Source organism: Geospiza fortis, unplaced genomic scaffold (genome assembly GCF_000277835.1).
Source record: "Geospiza fortis unplaced genomic scaffold, GeoFor_1.0 scaffold166, whole genome shotgun sequence".
In the NCBI taxonomy this organism is placed as follows: Eukaryota; Metazoa; Chordata; class Aves; order Passeriformes; family Thraupidae; genus Geospiza; species Geospiza fortis.
In genome coordinates, this window is record NW_005054310.1 from 10,857,242 (window position 1) to 10,873,494 (window position 16,253).

Genomic DNA, 16,253 nt, shown 5'->3' on the forward strand with positions numbered 1-16,253 from the left:
GCAGCTACTTAGGCACTGTATGTGCATAAGAGCAATGACTCAAATACTGAACTGGGCTCCCGTGAACTATCAAATCCAATATCTTGGTGGTGTCACCGAGTCCTTTCAGAACTTGGAAATGATATATATATATATATATATTTTAATTTTTTTTTCACTTGCCTCAGTTTCAAAGAAATAGTTTCTCAGAACAGTAATTCTAGGAATTTGGACTTCTGCACTGCTTACATGCTTCTGGTTAATGTAGTTTCCTGATGTACTACATAGGGCACAATATCTGTATCTGCTCCTGACTGGAGATAAATAGGGAGAAATAACCTCACTCACAGAGCGTGACTGTTCCAGGCAGACAGGCCTAATTTGTACTGTCAAATCTGATATTCCTAGAAAGTTTCTGAGAAATCTCATTTGGCTGTTCTGGAGCAGAGAGTACTTTTGACTCCTGTATTTTTGTTCCTGTAGTCCTCTTGATAAGCCTTACACCAATCATGAGGTTAGGAGCCATCATCATTCCAGCTTCTGTTCTGTTGATAAGCTCTACAGTAGCTAACTGTGTAGTACCTTTTTCCCCTTCTTAAATAGACTATCCCAGCTTGGACTTGGCCGGTGGCAGGTCCATCTTGGAGAGGGCTGGCATTGGCTCTGTTGGACATGGGAGAAGCTTCAGACAACTTCTCACAGCAGCCGCTGCTGTAGCCTCTCTTCCTTAGAAAACCTGGCGATGCAAACACAACATAACGTATGTGTTCCCTTTGCCTTGCCTGAACATCCTCAATTCATTTGTGTGAAGGGCCTAAACTGGTTAAAATTTATTCTCCAGCTCAAAATAATTTGGAAGATCATTTGCAGAGAGTACCAGAAACTCCAGCACGGAGTTTCTGCTGAAACCCTTCTCCATGAGATTTTTTTCCTCATGGAAAAGATTATTAGATTTGCAGGTTTTCATTCAGAAATAAGCACAGAAACCTGAGTCTGTAATGTTTACAGTTCAAGTTTAGATTCAGAAAGGATTGTTGCTCAAAAGAGAATACTGCATATTCCTTAATACTGATAAGAATCTAGCAAATAATAAATTATTGTCATTTCAGTTCTTATCATAATTAATAATTTCAGCAAACTTCAGCTAACTATGCTCCCATAAAAGCCAAGTCTTTGTATTTACTATTAAGAGGAAGCTTAAAACAGAAAAAGAAAACATGATTGGCAATCTCAGAAACTGTGTTCAGCTAACCCCGGAGAATATGCCTTTCCTGCAAGGAATGCTCTATGTTAACAATGTTCCAAGTGTTAATTAAGGCTACAGAAAGATAGACATGTGCAGCCAATGGATGGGTTGCAAACTTGGCATAAATGGTATAGATAAGCTGTTGCTGAGATTCTGAAACTCATTGTGTTTGTGTACAAAACAACTTCCTGCTCTTCCCCTTTTCCAAATATTTTCCTTGAGAATGTATAATAATATGAAGTTAATGACTGGGTGCTGGTGCTATATCAGACTAGTATTTCAAGTATCTGTAAAAATCAAACATCCTTGGAGGGCAGCAGAACTGTATTGGGGGCTATTATACTTCTACAAAAACATTTGTGGTCTACATTGTGAGATCTGTCAGAACCAAATAATGCAAGACTTCAGTCAGAGTATCACAAAAACATAGAGTAGTTTAGATTAGAAGGGACCTTTAAGACCATCTAGTTCCAGCCCCTCTGCCGTTGGCAGGGACACTTTTCCCTGTACCAGGTTGCTCAGAGCTCTGTCCAACCTGGCCTTGAACACCTTCAGGAATGGGCATCCACAGCTTCTCTGGGCAACCTCTTCCAGAGCTGCACCACCCTCATAGTAAATAACTTCTTAACATCTGATTTAGACCTACTCTCAGTTTTCCAAGCCATTCCCTTTTTTCTGTCACTGCATGCTCTTTGTAGATAGTCTCATCCAATCTTTCCTTTAAGTTCCCTTCAGGTTCTGGAAGGCCACAATTAGGTTACCCTGAAGTCTTCTCTTTTCCTGGCTGAACAATTCAAATTCTCTCAGCCTTTCCTTGTAGGATAATTGCTTCATCCCTCTAATGATCTTGTTGGATCTCCTCTGGACTCACCCCAGCAGGTCCATGTCCTCCCTCTGGTGGGGGCCCCATAGCTGGCTGCAGCGCTGTGGGTGAGGTCTCTCCAGAGTGGAGTAGAGTGGCAGAGGAGGGGCAGAATCACCTCCCTTGACTGTCTAATCATGTCTCTTTTGATGCAGCCCAGGATGCGTTTAACTTTCTGGGCCATGCCCAGCTTTGGCTCTCTGGATCATGTCCAGCCTCTCCTCCCCCAGCACCCCCGAGTCCCTCTCAGCAGGGCTGCTCTCCGTCTGTCCATCCCCAGCCTGTGCTGATACCAGGGTTTGCCCCAACCCAGGTGCAGCACCCTGCCCTTGGCCTTGTCACACCCTGTGAGATTCCCATGGACCCCCTGCTCAGGCCTGTCCAGGTCTCTCTGGATGGCATCCTGTGCTCCAGGTGTGTCAGCTGCACCACTCAGCTTGGTGTCACCTGCAAACATGCTGAGGGTGCAGCAGATCCCTTCATCCATGGCATTAATGAAAATATTAAATAACATCAGCCCCAATATGGACAATTACTATCCGTGAGTGTCCTTGTGACTTCTGTGCTCTATCTGTACTACCAAATAAGGCAGGTGGGAGAGAAAGGGCAAGGGGTAGATGGTACCCCACTTTCTCCTCATTTTACAGATTTGGGATCAAGCCATACACGGAAAATTGAGTAGGTGACAAAGTTTCCATGAGAAGACAGTAGCAGAAGTCCAGGTAGGATGCAGGTAATCTCATTTCTTCTCCCCTCGCCCCTCTGTTAAACATGTCAATAGCTGAGAGAAAACATGGTGGGGTTTATAGCGTATTGTTTGTCAGTGGGAAGTACAGTGAATTTGTAAAACCTAAAAAAACCCCCTTGACCTTCATGGAGGGCATATTCAAAAATGGCTATCTCATTATATAGAAAAAAGGTTTAAAACTTGTCTTTGACGGTAAAGAAACGAGATCTGCAGCAAGCAAAGAGGTAAGCCAGGGTTCTGCAGATCAGATACTTTTGCCTGCCTGCAATGTTTGAAAGGAAGGTCGCTCTCCCTCTTCTCACCTGAATTTTTCTCAGATAGGAAAAATAAGCTCCAAAATAGCAGTGAGAGTACTTCAGAAGCTTGGAATGTTTACTTGCTTTACTTTGCTTTACATTTTTATTTATAATTATTCACAAAGAAAATCTTTGACAGAATTTAAACAAAAAATGCCCATATTGAATTTAATGCACATTCTAGATTTAGACATGAACCCTGCTTACCTCGTCCTTTCAGTTTCATAGCTAAAGATGCCTTGCTGCTTCATCCTTCCGTGTCTTTTTCTCCATATTCCTTGCCTGACACAGTTTCTTGGATGCATATTATTTCTTTCCTCCCTCAGCCTCAACAATTTTAAATCACAAAATATTTTTTTCTTTGCTGAAGAGTCACATAATGATACTTACCTTTTTCTCTTTATATCTTTCTTTAGCTTGTTGCAAAACTCTAATCATATATATAGCAGCTTAAGAAAAACAACATGGGGAGAAAGAAACCAGGGAAGAGAGAATACTACAAAACAGCTCTAAGGAGACAGGGTTTTCTTGTTATTTCTAAAAAAATCTAAATGCATCCACTACTTAGCTATTATTTGCTATGGGGAAAAAAGTCCTTTATTAAACATGAAAACTAAAGTTTCAACTACATTCTTAAAATACAGTGGGCTATAAATAGAATGTGAATAGTTCAACTGGGCAGCATTATAATATAATTTTCTTCTATTATATGAGAGATGGGGATGACCTTCATCACTCACTGTAAGCTCTCTCATGAATTATGAGTCATTCAACTATTAGTGGAATTAAAATCTATAACACTGCCAGTCATTGTCCTGTATCCCTATGGAACTCTTCCTTTTGCTGTCAACATGAGGATGTCTGCAGTCTCTGTACATATCATGCCAATGATATGTTTATAGCCCAAGCAAAGGAATAGTGATTTAGTTTTAAGCTGTTTCTACAGCTTTTTCATATTTATATTGAGAATATTTATTGTTTTCTTGATGAGTTGTTGTCAACTATAGCATGAAAGAATGACGTGTGTAGTTTTTTTTTCCTTTTTCTATGCTTTAGCAATTTTATACCATCTCTACATGATTCCACAGTTCAGGAGTAGCAATGCAAATTAGTTGTCTATGGACTAAGAGTCCTGGTAAGAAGCCACTGGTAAGCACATGTATGTAAGAATGTCTTAAACTTTAGCACACATATACTATGTGCAATCACCTGACCAAAGAGAAGAGGACTGTGGCAGGAGACCAAGCTCAAATCAGGGTGTCAAAAACAATTCCTAGTTCCCCAAGCTGTGTTTGAGTTGCTTTGAGGGCTCTTTTGTTTGTTTTCCATAATTTAGCTCTGAACTAAGTGCTTGGGAATTTACTGTAATTCTTAACAGAACTGATCTGAAACAACCTTTTACAAGGCTGAGAATATGGTTGCATCAGCCTTTCATGTGTAAACATCCTAACTCATGTTTATGACTGCCTTGACTCCTCACTTGAGGAAACCCAAGACCTTTCGTCAGTACACTGTGCAAGTGAAGGCTTCCTTCACACCCACTGGAAAAGAGGTAACATTTGGCAAAACTAGTTCTTCTCTTTTCAAATTAGTTCCCTTTTGCTTAGAACTCAGCTACCCTTACCTGTCTTTGCAGCTGGCCACTAGTGTGTTAGCCCTGTTTCTCATGTGCAGATGGAGTGATGTCACTTTCAGATGGTAGTAGGTGTCTAAAACAGGTATGTCAAGGTATAAAAGTGTTTTTGCTATCTTGGAGAAAAGAAGTACTTTTGTTTTTCAAGATAGGGCTAATGAGCAAACAGAAGCATGTGTTACTGTTGACATTAGATGCTGTACTGAGAATGATGAACTCAGTGAAAGCAAAACCACCTCTTTGTCAACAACTAAATATAGAGGCCCAATTCCTCTTAATTAGTCTTTCTAATATGGATTGACATGATCAGACACAATAGAGCTGAAAAATAAATTCTTTTTATTTTACAGTATTCATGAATGCACCTAATTCATGGCCAATTAGGTGCTCTGAATTCCAATTTGTATTTGCTACAAATACACTTCCTTTGATGATATTGGGTGTGCAATGGGAGGCACAGTTTCAATTATTGGTGTGATCTGTGATTGATCCATTTTTCACAACAAAGAATTGTTAGCAGGGCCACATGGTGAAGCAGTCAGTGGAAAATTCCCTTTGATAACATTTCTATCTAATTTTGGAGCACTGCCACTACCACACATGAAATACCAACACGATTGAATTTCTTTTTTCCTGGCATTTAGCAGGACCTATGGGGGTGTGCAGAAATCAATGGGGGATCAGGAGTCTGGAAAATTGCATGCTTGAAGAATTAATGAACTATAATTCTGTATTACATTCTCAATCACATTTTGCTTCCTTTTCATTAATGTAACTAAATTAGTTTTCCATGGGCAGGGTACTTTATAAACTGCAATCATGGTCTTGCTGGGATTAAAATGAAAAAAGAAAAGACCTGTTATAATAGTAGCTATTTTTTCATGCAACATGACAGTTGGAAATTTTTAGTGAAGAACATATCATCTGCAGCACTGACTCCACCTGTCAAAGCAATTTTAAGATGACTTAACCAGAAGTTCTACTAGATCTGGGAGGTGTTGCGATGGAAGCAGCAACTCCAAAGACATTCCAAATAATTTTTTTTTCCCCCAAGATGGGCCTTATTCATTATCCAGGGGAGCAGGGAGAGGAAGTGCCACAGTCTTTACTTTTCTCTGAAGGCTGTATCTGAGATAACTAGTGTTTCTAGTGCTGTGTAGAGAAAGTTCTTCTGCTCATGGAACTGTGTTATGCTAGGATAGAATTGTGGGTGACTCCTCTCCCTGCTGTGTCCCATGGGCCATCTGTAATCTTGCCCTTTATGATTTAAACTTGTAACTGAATAAAGTGTTGGGATGAAATTGTAATTAAAATCAAGAATATTCTATGGTTTAATGACAACTTTGATGTGAGAATGCATAAAAAGAATGTCCTAGTACTCAAGATATGTTATCATCTTCAAAGAGTTCCTCAAACATGACAAATCAGAGTGAGACTGTAAACAAAAATCAGGCTCTAGGACTGTGATTGACAGAGGGAGAAAGTTCTTTTTGAAGTCAGGTGCAGTGTTACAAAAAAAAAAAAAGGAGTTGCTCAAACTTTGCAAAATAGATTTAAAAGGAATTCCAAACAACTTAAGTTTTCTGGTATAACTGATATCTTCCTGGATTATGTCAGCATTCTTAGCCACTGTATTCTTGAGGGGTTTATTCCTCTTTATGATAATTTATATGCATATGGTATATGAGAATGCAGTGGAATAGAAATCCCCAAATCCTTACTGTTTTGTTTTAACAGTAAGATAGCTCCAGTATATTGAACTACTCCGGTATGCTACTCTGGTATATTGAACTAATCTGTTGTCACATGAAAACCAAAACAAACACTTTTTGGTTCTTAAATGCAAGAGATGGGACTTTAGAATTTGCATCAGAGATGAACCCTTTTCAAGGCTAGTCCAGAAAATTGAGTCCTTGATAGCAAATACTGCATGTAGTACAGTGAACTTTCATTTAGTCCTATTGAATAAGGCCTTTTCCTCCTTCCATATTTACTAAAATTAGATAACCTAGACATCATCTTAATACTACTGTATATTCTGTTATCTGAGCATAAATCTGAATAGTTGAAACATGACCTTTTATGTAAAAGCCAGACATAATATCCTTGAAATTGTATTGACATATGCAAAGGCATATTGGAGTCTGACTGTTCCAAATGTACTCATGAAAAAAACCCAAATATTGAAGATTTATCTGTTTAAGCAGCTTCCAAGTCTCCTAAAGCACTTACTCAGTGATCTGTTGCTGAAATGCTTTTTTCTTTCAGTTGTTTGTTTGCACTTTATTTATACGGTATATGGGGCTGGGATGTGGATGGCTCAGGAGGTTAGTGTTAGGCTGGAAAGGCTGTTGCCATTGAAATGGGATCTCAAATTTAGGCTGAGTCAGGAGTGACTGAACATTTTGGAAGATATTGGCTGCTCATTAATCTCTGTAGCCATACCCAGTGACAAAACCCAATTAGCACTGGGACAGATTATTGCAATTGGGAATCTCTGTTAATTGGCAGTCTTAGCTAGGTGCCAGATAGTATTCTGTCACAGAAAACCTTCCAGTGTGGAGACAGCTAAGTTCTAAATATACACAGCTTCCAATCTGTGGTGTTGACTTCTTGACAAGCGAGGACTTTGGTTTGTATTGACCTGGATAAAGCAGTTTATGACAGAAAATATTTATGGACTGTGTTTTGCTCTGTGTCTCTCTAAGTTTGTGAGTGCAGGCTTTTCTAAGAGGAGGATTTGATGATTAACATTTAAGTCTTGAAGTGAGTAATATAAAATGGTAGCAACACTCCTCCCCCCCACCATGGTTCTTTGTTGAGTGTAGCTTGACTACATTAGAGCTTGGCCCTGTTGCTGGATGAAAGAGAACTGCTATCTTTCTAATTGGCAATTTTATAACACTTTCAGTCTTCAAAAAGTCCTATTATACAGAAATTCTCTAATAATATGAATCAGACAGTTCTCCTTTTCTTCTTTTTGTACCAGTGGATAATTTGCTAATGATCTTACTTTACTCTTCAGGGAGCAGAGTTTTCTCAGTGTTCCCAAGAGAAAAGGATATAATAGCTGAAACTCTTGGCACAGTTAAGGAAATGAGTGATCCCAAGGTATATGGAAGGTATTTGGGAGAGCAAATGTCATGTCAAGGGGAGCTAGGCATATACAGCTCTTACTTTCAAAATGCCTCTGATTCTGTGTCTACTTTATTAGAATGAGGCCTCAGCAAAAAAAGTTTAAAATTTTGAGTTGAAAAATGGGTAACAAATATGGAAATAAGAAGGCTGATTGGCACAAGTGAAAATATAAAGCCTTTTGCTAACTTTCTTTTATAGGGTAATATTTCATTTTCCATGCTTTTCTAGTACAGCATCAAACAGGACTTCATTATCAATGTTAATATTCCATATAGTCCACTGATAGACCATAGCCACTGGCCAAGCAAAACTTCAATCAGTTTTTCTTCTCTTGTCAGCTTATACCTCTGACTGAGCAGCTGCAAGATGATTCATCCAAGAAGGTTTCACCATTGGACAGGGGGAAATTATTTCTCTCTGCTTTTCCCATACTAATAAGATAATTTCAGTTGTAGATAATTTTGCAGCGCTTCTGAGCCATGCTATGCCTATTTGAAAACAGAAATCTTTTTATCCAAATGTCAAGAAATTTTTCCATTAAATCAGTGCTTTTGCTTTGTAAGACACATTTCTGCTGCGGTTTCCTGTTTAACAGAGTTGCAACAGTCACATTTTGTCCCATTACAGAGCATGTTTCTATGTGAATTAATTATCAGCATTAGCTGTGAGAATTAAAACAAAATTCTGTGTATAAAAAACATCTATATTCTGAAACCGACTGGCACATGCTTAAGATGTCATTTGCCTAAAAATTAGTGGTGAGAAGTGTTTTGGATTTCCTTTCTTTGCTGCAAAATCCTGAAAGGAGTAATGGCTTATTCAGCCTGGATGCATGGATGCACCAATGGTTCCAATGCATGCAGTCTGTGAGGAGTGAGACATTCTTCAAGACCTGCAGTGTGCTTCCATACATGCTTACGATGAGGCTTTCTTATGTAACTCCACCCCAACTTTGCATGCAATCATAACAAAACCAGAAGAATGTATTTCTTTGTTTATTGACATCAGGTAAAGCATTTCATCCCAAGTAATACTTCTTGTGTTACAGATTCATCAGCTAGTTTGCAAATAAATACAGAGAAGCTGCTTTTGTTGTCACTTAACCAATACTGATGTGACGTTCAGGGCTTGTTTTTCCTGAATAATCAAGGAGTTCATCTGAATGCATTCCACTTGCGCATGTGATATTGCTCTTACACTTGTAAGGCTTATAGATTCACAGATAAATTTTTCTGAAAAGAGGAGCACAGGCTCCTCTTTCTTTGATTCATATCTGTTACTTTGACCAAAATAACACTTGTTTTTCCAACTCGTCACCAATAAATACATTCCACTTTCCCGAAGAAGTGTATGCCCTCCAGTGTCTTAATGCAACATAATTAAGTAGCCAGTATGAAGATTAACATCAAATCTTGACAGCAGCTCTTCTCCTTCAGCCTCTGAGTGGACATGCACTATTGGTTCTCTGGAGTTTGCAGCTTTAGCCAACCACATGTTATATTGTACTGGCCAGGTGATCCCAAGTGTTCAGTGGGGTCACTTCTGTTCTGCCAGGCCAGCTGGCAGCCGGGCAGCACATTCCCCAGTGGTAAGGGAACTTCCAGGTTGCAGTCCTTTCTTTTCTTTTCCTTTTTCGTGAGTTATCTGTGGCTTTCTGAGTGAGTAGCAGTAGATAAGACACAGACTGCAAGCCAACCTTTTCTCAGTACTGTAACATAATTTTCATTGATCTTCCTCTGATCTCTCAGACACCTCTGAGGTCCCACTGGCTCCTGGCTGCTCACAAGAAAAAGGCCAGAGTTTATACTGATTTAGAAAGAAACACACTGAGCAGTGGAAGATTGTAAAGGTTTGGCATTTCTCAGTCCTGCAGCACAACTACTCAGATGATTATCTTGGAATTCATAGTGGAGTTGAATTTTTTTTTTAACCAATAGAGACTTACGACTTAATTTGTGGTGCACAAAGCAGCAAAATTTACACTTGCTGCAATATTGCAGCAGGAGTATTGGTTGTTTTTATCATCATAAGTACTGATAATGTACATCAGGGATGCCTGTTTAGAGATACTGTTGATAGAAAATCAGATTGATTCATCATAGCAAAAATTTCTAATGAGGTTTTGTCAAGGACCTGTAAAGCTTTTAAAAACCAGTACGCTCATTATAGAGTTGTAGAGTTATTCCAAAGAAATTTTTAAAACAATTATTTAGCATGTAAATAAAATACCCAGAGTGCATCCCATGTACTCCCATCATGTATAAGAAAAACACAACTCAAAACCAGATGTGGGTGACTGCGCTATACCTTGTAGTTTATGCAGGTGTTCCCCACACACTGATATTTTTATCACCTTGAAATGTGGAACAAAGTGTTCTCAATGGATGAGGAAGTCTCAGGGTTTTAAAAAGTTTGTCTTTGAATAGGTTTCACAGAATACTTGGTAAGAATATGTCTATCTAGCCACACATTATTATTCTCAGAAAAGAGATTCCTTACTTTATTGTAGCTCACAGTTTATTTTCTTAGCCAGTTTACACTTCCTCCTATGAAAAAAGCAAATGACATAAAAATGGGAGGTAACAGGGACTGTGGGCAGAATTTTGACATATTTCTCGTGTTTCTCAGTGGTCACATCACACCTCTCCTTCATATCTGCGTCCTAGAGGATGCCAGGTCAACTGCTGATGTACTTCAAGAGTTTGAGTCTTAATTTGTTACTTCAGCTTTTAGTTTTAAAGATTCAACCTTTGAAGAAAGGTTGAACCTTGCTTTGGCCGGAGTGGCCAGTACACTGAGAGTTTATTTGTTGTTCAAACTCATGGTGGAGGGTGATTAGAGCTTTTTGTTTCTGAAGGCAGTTTGCACATGTTGTGCCTCCCTTTGTGTTGGTTCTGTAGGCTCCTTTCAGTCAGCTTGATGCTCAGATAGGAATGCTACTTCTGGTATAAAACACAGTGATAAGGCAGTGATCTGATGGGGAACAACTCAGTTTTACTCCTGTTTGACTTCATACTCCAGTATTCCCTAACTGTTAACAGCACTCATACTCTGGGACCTATTCTTTAGCACAGTTTACTGTGTACCAAATGGAAGTGAACATATCATAAAGTTCTCTGCATCTCTGCTACGTCCGTGAGTACAGGTCTTTAGAACATGCTTTGGTGGATTTCAGATCTAGTGAGTGCATTAAAAACCATTCTATGATAAATCATTATTGTAAAGTTTAGTCAGTGGAAGTTGTTGGTTTAAAAGACGCACTTCCCAAAGGAATTTCCAGGAGAAGGAGAATGTGTTGTGTTTCACGCTCATGATTTAAGCATTTGTTTGGAAACTCAGTTGTTTTCCTTGATGATTAGAGAGGAGCCTGCAGTCAGTTATGTAGAGATTCAGAGGTGCTGGTATAAATCAACAGGAACTCCACAGGATAGGGAAGCCCTTCTAACCTAAAATTGGTGTCACCAAAAGCATAAGCAAGGACCCGAGTAAATATTTAATGTTTTTATATACCCCTAGAGAAAAAAATCTATTTTATAAGGCAACCTGCACTACTCAAAGGGTTAAGATCTTATTATATGAACTGGGACCTAATTATTTTCTTCATATTAGGGGCAGTTTAAACAGATGTCAGATTACCTGTCGTGTTTTGTGACAAAATGAGTCGTTACTATGTAGGCAGTAAATTGGGATAAGCAGTACCTCTGCTGCTGTTAGGCCCAAAATCATTAGCCAAGTATTTTTATGGAAACAATTCAAAACTTCATTGCCATTAATTCTGCAAATTCAAGTGTCAGTAATGAAAATAATTCTGTGGAACCTAGAAACACCAGGGATATCATTCTTTCTTTGAATGAATACAGCACTTTTCTCTGTGTGAATTTTCCTCTGTTTTGTTGTTGTTAATAAACAGACATTGATGAGTGCTCGGATGGCTTTGTTCAGTGCGACAGCCGTGCTAACTGCATTAACCTGCCCGGCTGGTACCACTGCGAATGCAGAGATGGCTACCATGACAATGGGATGTTTTCACCAAGTGGAGAATCCTGTGAAGGTCAGTGTCTAAAAAAGGTGGGGTACTGTTATGGTTCACATGAAAGTGTACAGAAAATGTCTAGTGTTTCAGATTGTTTTGGTCAAGCATTGTCTTAAAAACTGCAGTGAAATTTAAACCTTGACCCAAAAGAATTACAGTCTAAATAAGCATCATCATCAAAGGCAAAAGAATAAAAACATGAATATTCCTAGAACGTGGAGCATTAGTGGAGCATTTCTGTGTTTTACTAACATAATATGTAAAGTCAGGCATGGTGATTGAAATGCAATTTCTCTGGCCTTACATCTGGTTCTGTGCTTGTCCCTTGCATAAGTGATTTCCCGTGGGCCGGTAGCATGCACTGTAATCTGTCACTCCACCGTAATCTGTTTGTATGTCAGATTCTTTGTGTATAGGAAATGGGCCTCAATCCAGACCTCATTTCTTCCACTCTGTTTTCCTCATACACTGAAATAGTTCTTGATAAAAATAGTTCCCACTGCAGAAAATGATTATGTATCCCTGGGACCCTTACCTATACCTTGGACATACTGTGATGTTTCTCCTGTGTAATGGCTAACTGCTTCTAGAAGGCAGCAATTTGCAGACCTGCATCACAAACTAGGGAGCTCAGTGGATGTAGGGCTGGCACAAGGTGTAGGGGACAAGAGAGTGACAAGGGGGACAAGGGGATGGAAAGGTTTTCTGTGTTCATGAATGACGTTAGAGAGAACAGCAGATTAATAAGAACACAATTACTTTCAGATTCAGATCTCTTAGTATGGAATGTTATTCATTAAGATATCTTAATAACATCTTATAATGTTATTCATTAAGATATCATAAGATATTTCATGCTGCTGCTCTTAAATAACAGAGCAAGCCAGTCTTTTTTTGCCATGCACTTCTCAGGGCAAAATTATCACTCTTACTCCCTTCTTTCTCTGAGTGCTGAAATATTCAGTGCTCACACAGTAAGCTTTCTTATTGCTGTTTAAACTCACATTGGTGGGCTGCATCAGTCCCAAAGGGAAGCAATTGAATTAATTTCTCTAAGGCAGACACACAGACAGTTCTCCAGGAGTGAGAATGACCTTTCTGGTATACCCATCATCAATACTTTATTTCAACACATTTTCATCACAGCTGAAAGCCTGTATTCCCAGGAGGAATCAGCAATTTAAGGCAACCACTGCTTTCATAAGTTGAGCTTTCTTTATCAAGAACTAACTAAATGTCAGTGTTAGCTGGCCAGGAGTTAGGACAGGAAGGTGCAAAGAATAAGTTGTGATCCCTCTGATTATAACATTGCACTTCTGTCACTCGTGGCACAGGAAATAAATAGTCCAGCCAGGCATTTATGGAAATATTCTCAATATCCCAAGTTTTATCTTCAATGTCAGTATAACACTTACCTGGTGGGTTGAAGATAGTGGTTTGGCACATGCTATCTCAAGAGAAATACACGATACAGTGACTGTGTTACGATGTGTTCAAACAAGTATCAATTAAGCAGCAAATTCTAAACAAATGAAAAGCCAAGGGAAAAGAAATGTGGGATTGCTACATGTGTACTGAAGCTGCAATTATTAGACTGTTTTGACCTTTTCTACAAAGAGCCAGCAGCTCTTTATTAAACGTACACAGAGGATAACAAGTAATTAGAATTAAATCACAGATGCCAGAAAACTATCTTCATTGCTGACAACCCTAGTGACTAACAGTGGAACACTTTCAGTTTGATTGATTGCAGCTCCAAACATTGGGATCCTTAGCAACTTGAGATCACAGAATTACAGAATGTCTTGGATCGAAAGATACCTTAAAGATCACATAGTTCCAACCCTCCTGGGCAAGGACACATCTCCCTAGACCAGATTGCTCCAGCCTGGCTTTGATGGGGAGGAAGGCTAGATATTTGATTAGTTTTACCACATCATTTTTTATTGGATTGTATCTTGTGACATGTTGTCTCAGATAAAAATAAAACCAGAAGGGGAATGAAGAGACAACCTAAAATCCATTGCAATGTGGGAAGTTGAACTTGCAGTAGCACAACATCATTGTGCAGAAGCAATCGTCTTCTCTGCTGTCAGCTCTTTCCCCTGCAGGACATTTCCCTACTGGATTTAAAGACAAAAGAAAATGGATTGCTTTTGATAGTTCTTCAGTAACCCCTAGTTAGATGTGATTAGATTGAGCTGTTGGAGGGTGGTCTTTTAGACAGTCACTTTAATGGGGCAGCAGCTTCCAGCCTATACTAATCTCTAATTTCAAATCACAGTTCTCCAATTCTCATCTTCAACTCTATCCAGGACCAGCATCCTCTGAAACTTTCTGTCTTGTGCAAGTGCTTCAGCTTGCAGAGCTGTAGAAGGAGGAACAGTGTGAACTACTTCAAAGTAGTGTTTTATATAGAGTGCATAATAGGCTTGACTTGACTCATCTTTTGTAAGTTTTAGAGTTGTCTTGAAGTAAGTCCCTTCTTCTAGAGGAAAAAACCTTTAAAAGCCAAGGAAGATTTTCTTTCTTGATTGTTCTACATAGCCTTCCTCAAAGCTGGGTCTCTTTATGTCCCCTGCACATGTGCTGATAATACTGCACAAAGCGTTTCAGTGGTCGGTGTAATCAGTTCTTTGTTTTCTTCAGCAAAGACTCAAATTTTAAAAATCCATGTGGAAACACCTCTGTTAAAATCACAGATACATGAGAGCATTTCCTTAAAAGCCTTATTTTAACAGAATTCCAATGCACCTATCCCTTTTAGGACATCATGCTAAATATTCCTACCTAGAGCTGGGCTCCTTGGTAGCGCTGGACTTTGTCTGTGCTTGATAATGAAATAATAGTTACTGAATTGCCTATTTTACACATCTATTGACCTTGGCTACTGCTGCTTCCTTGGCACACTGAGAATATTGAATATTTTGACTAATGTACTTGAATGCAAAAATTCATGATCTCATTTTATTGTACCTACAGGCAATGGAAGACCTAGAGATCTCTTTGTTAATAGTTTTGATTCACATTATACCCCCAGGTAGACCTATGGTGTCTGTAAAAATTACTGAGAGAAATTATGGGAAATGCAGCTGTAGGGCTTCAACCTCTTAGCAACTCTTGCTGTTTTTCCCTTGGAAATAAAATTATGTTATGCCTTGTTATATTTCCAGAAATGTGAATATAAGCCATGTAGTTCTTGAGACTGTATGGCTTTGGGAAGTCTTAAATTTTATATATGTAAATATAGCACTCAGTATGGTATATTAACTTATATCTTCCTCTTTGCCCCTGACAGCTTTTCTTTATAGTTTCTTTAAACAGTCTTACTGGTACTGAAGGTTGTCTCTTATGTACCATTTCATAAAGAAAGTTGGGCTAAGGGAGTAGATATTGCATCCTCAGGCTTCATTGCAGTAAAAAAAAACCTAGAAGAACTGAGGGCAAAATCCTAAAATAAGAAAGTTCAGGCCCCATTAATGTTTGCCCTGCAGTTCTGTGTAACATCCTTATTCCTTTGAATTTGTCCTTTGCAATGTCTGAAAGCTTCCATAATCAGTTGAAGAGGGAGGCTATATTGGTTTGTACCAGAATAGTGCAGGTTATGCCTCAGCAGTTGTTTGGCACACATCCACATCCAAAGAAAGCTCACCTAATTAAGGCAGCCCCTTAGGACTTACCAAGAGTATCTGTCAAGTACCAGCTGTTGTTAGTATAGAATGTGAGATCAATGTGCCTTCACTCTCAGCAGGTACTACATTCTTTAAATGAGACAGATGCAAATGAAAGATTTGGATAGATCAATCCAGAATGCCCAATTCATAAAAGAATCTTTTTTTTTGGTTGTAAGGGTCTATCCATATGTGAACTCCCATTTGGGTTTTCTGTTCTAAAGTATCTTATGAGTTTTTTCTGCCATCCTGTTCCAGAATTAGAATCACTTACTTCTCTGTGTGACAGAGCAGCCAGCCTGACAGCACAGAGGCTGAGGCTCCACTTGAAGTCTGTTTTCAACAATCCAGGATAATGAGGGATGGAGGCATATTACAAGCCTCAGTATGCTCCCCAGCCTTACTGACTGAGCAAAGTCCAAAATGGTCACTTCAGCATCTATGTCTTTGGATCTGGAAGGCAGAGGAATTGCTGGCTATCGGGATATCTCAATTTATCTCACACCGGATCCAGTATTTTAACTAGTGCATGAGATTTCTTGAAGTTGAAAAACCACTATCAGTTTGGAGTCCTACACTTAGGTTTATCAGAAGCTTTGTTTTTAACAGCAATTAAGTGAAACAGGAAATAAAAAATCATTAATCTT

General features: G+C 39.0%; 1 protein-coding gene across 1 annotated transcript in view; it reads left to right on the plus strand.

The window, feature by feature from the left end:
* Nucleotides 1–16,253, plus strand: part of NELL2 (neural EGFL like 2) — a 117,225-nt gene that overhangs the window by 89,218 nt on the left and 11,754 nt on the right. Inside the window, exon 15 of the mRNA XM_005419305.1 lies at nt 11,813–11,953. Coding sequence (XP_005419362.1) covers nt 11,813–11,953 — 141 coding nt within the window. The remainder of the gene's footprint in view (nt 1–11,812; nt 11,954–16,253) is intronic.